The following is a 5,673-nucleotide window of genomic DNA, read 5'->3' on the forward strand; positions in this document are numbered from 1 at the left end:
CTTTCCCTCTTGCTGCAGAGAAATGAAGCAAGGTCCAGCCATTGGCATCTCGACCATTTGGAGAATATCCTTGCTCCAGCATCTTGCGCACGGTGTGGACATCGCCAGCAGCAACCGCAGCCTGTATCTGCAACTCTTCCTGTAGTTCAGGGTTTCTCCGACAGTGATGGTGTAACATCCTAGCTGAATCTGGCTTTTACAGAAGTGTCATGAGGTCACACTGGTCACCTTGAATCAATAGAAACCATGAGTAAGTTAGGATTGGGATCAGGAAAGAGATATCTAAAAAAATTAAGTCAGTACTGATGAAAAGTACTGCTAAGATTGACTCTCTATATGCAGAGCAAAGTCATCTTCTACATAAGATAGAAAATAATCTCACTGTTGCTAGCAAAATCATAGTACATGGTTCACATCACTGAACTGCAGAAAAGGACACTTACACATTATAAATAGCCAACATTTTCTTCAGAACTGAGAGCGTCAAACAACATTCCACAATTAAAGCACTGGAGCAATAAGCAAAAGGAAAAATCTCCAGAACCCAACACTCATTTAAAAGTCACAACATGGTTAATACCACTAACTCCAGAGACATTGGCTCAACTGACAAGCTAAACTGTTGCACGAAACAGCACTGCATTACCAGAGCAAACGAAGTGTGAGACTCTTTCCTTCTTTTCCTAGAAACATATCACCTCTAAGCTTCAGTGAAAATGTTTTCATCTTACTAATGCAATCTTTTCCCGTGATCTACTGCACGAGTTTTAGTAACACTGATGTTCAAAACTGAAAACCTCAATTTTCTTTTTCTCCCTTCCCTTTGTTGTTGTTTTTGGTTTTAAATTGGAGTTTACTGTCTGTATTTTGGCTTGTGGACTTCTTTATTAGCACAAAAAGACTGCAAAGACCCTCTATATTCCAAAAACGAAACACAAAGATGATAACATAGAAGACCTGAAAACAGATGAGTGCAGTTAATATAGCCCTGCCAAACAACATGAGAACAGAGACCAGAACAATTCAATTTATAATTACCTTGATACAGTATATGAGAGAGCTGGGCCAAAAGGTGATATATCTAAAATAGCCGTTGTAAAAGAGCCTAGATACAAGGGAAAGAAAGAAGGGCTATAGTCCATGCTGTTTGAGAAGTACTCATCTGCAGCTCTACTTGCTACCCAGCTTGGGACAAGAGAAAAAAATACAGTATTTAGGGATTCTTCCACAGAATACATAGTCTGTAAAATGTTGGTGTTTTCACATTAACAGGTATTCCTAGAATGGAAAGGAACATCAGAAGAAAGAGAGTAAAAGGAGGGTATGAGAAAGGTAACACTGAGCAATAGGAGTCTCAGAAAATATTCAGAAACCATTGCAATGGATATTAACACAGAACTAGACGATAAGAAAAAGAAGTATTTAAACACCCTGTGAAGTTGAAATACAAGCAAAAGTTCTAAAGATGAAAATTAATTTTAAGCAAAACTTTAAATGTACAGCCACCGCGTTTCGTTAGGGTGTCAACCCACATCGTCACCTAAACTTTCTTTTACATAAATGTCATAAGGATTTCCAGATCCTCATGATTCATAGGTCACTCAGAAGACATTGCAATCAACTCTCCGTATCCCACTGGGCACTTGTTTTCCTGTGATCCAGATACACACACAGACAAGAGAAAAGTGAAAACATCAATCACTGCCACCTTTCCAGATAAAGGCGCAGCTCTCTATCCGCTCCTCTAACCTAGTTCTGCCCATTGCAAAAAAGTCATTTATCTGCTTCTTGAAGAGATATAAACTCCTAATTAACAGGTTGCTACATCGTCCCTACTCACATGGCAAATACAGAAACGACATACAGCAAATGCCTGTCTTTGACATTTACAGACGCTTCAACTTACTGCTTAGGGCAACAATCGCTATTCCAACAGAGCATTATGAGAGGAGACTTCAAGCTCAGTAGGGCTACATGGCTTCAGTACCGGCTTTGTTTTGTTTAACAGTATGAACTCCACTATCTGACACTGGAAGAAAAGGGGATTTACAAACCAGCAAGTGCTAACCCAACAGCTCGGCTTTTGCAGCATATTCCAAAAATCAAACTTGGTTAATCTGATGACAATGGAAGTACTTCTATTGCCTCTAATAAGCTTTTGCTAAGCTCTTTTCTAAACTCCAATTAGCACTTCAGAACATGCTCACCTACAAGACAGTGAGCTTGACTTCTCTCTGGATCACACCACTAATAGCACAGTTAATGGAATTCCTACTGGAAGAACAGGCACTTTCTTTGGGTGTAGTGGGAAAACCAATAGTAGAATCTAACTGAGAATAAGTCGGGAGATTCTTAAAAAAAAAAAAAAAAAAAAATCAGTGTGCCCTTTGAACCCTACTTTCTGAATGCGTACAAAAACAAGATGCAAAAAGTTTTCTCTCAAACCCAGAATATCGGATCAAAAGTTAATATGAACAGGCTTTCTACTGCCTTTTTTACAGTCCTCCTTGTAAAGAACTAATACATGCAAGATCTCACGTGATCCTGAAAATGAAGGTCAAAATAGTTGCTCAAATGCTACAGAAAGAGATACGTTAACTGAACAAAGTAAAACAGGATTTCTCGTTTAAGGGGCCAGCAGTATCCCCCCTGCAACTATCTCTGAAGACAGTTGGTTAGGGAAACGCAAAGCTCTTGATATCACACTTCTCAGCTGGTGGGTATATCCGTAATGCAGCATTATAAAAAGTTGGCACTGGCCCCATATGTTGCATGTGACTAGCAGAGCTTATTCAAATTAGCTAGTACTAAAGTGCATAAGTACTAAAACACACAAAGCAGGAGACAAAGTCAGGCATAAGCAGCTCATTTTATCACTTGTGCAGTTTCTGTAAATATCTACTCTTCTATCTCACCCCTACGGCAAGCAATGAAATTCAAATTACTACAATACTTAACGGTAACATTAAAGGTTTCAGGATAGTTCTAGGTACACACCAGCTTTGAAACCGCTTTCTCTTCTGTTCCACAGATCATTTAGAATTCCTGTTTGCAAATCCCCGTTTACAGCATCAATCTTTGGAGAAGGAAAGGAGGACTACTGGAAGTCATTAGCCATTTAATATTTAATGTCTTGCAACTGTAATCAATCTCATTCAGAATACAGTATGCACTTGGATTGCCACATACTGGCTTTTTCCACGCGAGTGAAAAAATGAAATGAAGCAGAGGGGGGAAAAATGTACCTACGTGTTCTTGGTTATAAAGATTGTACAGTGCCATGAAAACGGAGGACGACAACAACTACTTAATTGACTTTATCAATTCAACAGGATAAATTCAACGTATTCCTGAATTACCTTATGAGAAGTTGTTACTCTTTGATGGATGTCCCGCTTTTCATTGTCTTCACTGTTCATAATCTTGGGTGCCCATATGTGTCAAACAATCTGCCACTTCTTAAAGAAAAAAAAAGATATTTCTTATTAGTTGAAAAAAGTGAGAGGTTTACTTAACTTGTACTTTGTACGTGTGTTAGAATGCTACATTTTAATGCGGTTATGACAGAAAAGGCCCTTTTCTGTCATGATCAGACAGCCCTCCAGAGGCTGGGGTGGAGAGAGTTTGCTTCTGTCAGATGAGGAAAAGGCTACAGAGAATATGATATGGAAGACAAGAGAAACGAGAGGTGTGCTTCCTCTCCAGGGTAGACCTTGAAGAAATGGTCTAAGCTCTTCTCTAAGGATTATGTATATCTGCTCTTGCCATGGAACAAGAGGGGGTGCAAAGGTTACAGTAGGTATTTCTGCCTGACTGCTCAACTCCTCCCTGGGGGACTCAGATGCCAGGAAAAAACTTCAGGATCCATTTAGTTCCTCCCAACCCATTTTTGTGGGGTTTTTGTTTGTTTGGGGTTTGTTTTGTTGTTAGTGGTTTTTGTTCGCGGTTGCCTTTTTTTTCTTTTAATCTCCATCCCACCGGTGTTCCCCTTATCGAAAGAATAAAACCTGACAACACAGAGCACTGGTTTCAGCTGGACTTTGAGCACACCAGACAGTCGTCTCTGCCTCGCACGATGGATCAGGCTGACACACGTTGCGTTTCACAAACCGGCAAAGGTACTTTCACAGTATAAGCAATTCCACCGCCTCAAAAATCTTCACCCTTTTCTTCATAGGGAAAAACCATCCTTTCCGTATCAGTTTTCTGAACACCAGTTACAATCCCTATCCAGTCCCCTCCTTCAGACTATCCCTTCTCATCCTCCTTCCCATCATCTGCAGTTAACAGGACACTCCCAATAACTGCTCACTCCTCACAGCACTGTCCAGAGCCCATACTCATCAATGGTATTTCATTAACTCTTCGTACACCTCTGCCTGGCCTTTCGCTCACTATGGCTGCAAGCTTCTCACGGCAGGACCCCTTACCACGTGTGAGCACTGCAACAATATAATAAATAACAGAAGCATTAATCACTCCATTGTACAGCAGATCACACAAAACCAACTGTGACTTGTTTCTTCCGTAAATGAGTTGCACCAGAACAGTTACATGAACCATGCAGCTTTTAGCTTAAGTTAAAATTTCTGTCACTTAATGCAACTCAAAATCTTGCTTTCCTGATGATAGCTCAGAAGAGAAGGATGAAAAAAGCTCTCTTCATCCCTCTCATGCACATTTGCTGAGAGCTTTGCTTCCCAAGATAAAACACACAAGGTCTGCAGATATGCTCATAGCCCTGCACAAAACTGCACTGCCATGACCTAATTTGATCACATTTCTAGCCTTGTTTTTTGCATTGATGATCAGTCGTTAGTTCACCTTTTTTTCCCCAATTTTTGCATGATTTTCGCTTTAAAACCCACACATTTTTTATTAGCTGATGCAAATTAGAATTGCACTGACTTCACAGACTACAGACAAGGTAACAGATTGCTCCACTAAAAAAGTAACAAGCTTTTTCCCCCCAAAGGAAAATTAGCTGCATATGGCAAGAATAAGATCTGCAACTTTAATAAAAAGAAGTCATATTTAGTGAAAATAAAGCTCACTTACTCAAGGACTTAACAAAGTTTGCTTAAAATACTAATAATTGTAGTAGAAGTAGCGCACTAAGGAAAAAAAAAACACAAGACAAACATCTTCATTATCTATTGATAATGTCTCGTGTTGCCAACGAGATCTTAGGCTTTTCTGCATCAATGTGGCACTTCATTAAAGTCATTGCAAACATCACGTGGAAAATTAATTCTGACATATGTATGTACTTACTTGAAAGAAAGTTCAAGATCAGTATTAAAAGCAAGACCTTATAACAGAGTATTTTGCTCATTCAAATGGCCTGACAGACAGACCTGGCTCCTAAGACGATACATCCAAGCGCAGAATAAGGACCGTAAGTTACTGCTGTTGGCCTAACTCTGTTCAACAAGGGGAGTGTACCATTACACGTGACATTTCATATCTAGCACAGACCTCATCAGTGTAGAACCTAGTTGTCTGTGGTTGAAGTATTCCAAGACATTTAACTCAAATAAACAAAACAAACAAGAAGCCCTGTGGAATAAGGATAATCACATTAACACTCATTATTCTCACAAGCCCACTTCTCCCACCCATTCCAAAACACGCACAAGCTAAATGTGTTCACACAAATGGCGCTTTAAAGAT

At 39.6% G+C, this 5,673-nt stretch overlaps 1 protein-coding gene across 1 annotated transcript in view; it reads right to left on the minus strand.

The window, feature by feature from the left end:
* The window catches only part of ASB7 (ankyrin repeat and SOCS box containing 7), a 17,364-nt gene extending 17,186 nt beyond the window's left edge, over positions 1-178 (minus strand). Inside the window, exon 1 of the mRNA XM_010131231.1 lies at positions 6-178. Within this exon, the coding sequence (XP_010129533.1) occupies positions 6-178 (173 nt within the window). The remainder of the gene's footprint in view (positions 1-5) is intronic.
* Positions 179-5,673: the final 5,495 nt, after the last annotated feature.

Source organism: Buceros rhinoceros, unplaced genomic scaffold, assembly GCF_000710305.1.
Source record: "Buceros rhinoceros silvestris isolate BGI_N320 unplaced genomic scaffold, ASM71030v1 scaffold850, whole genome shotgun sequence".
In the NCBI taxonomy this organism is placed as follows: Eukaryota; Metazoa; Chordata; class Aves; order Bucerotiformes; family Bucerotidae; genus Buceros; species Buceros rhinoceros.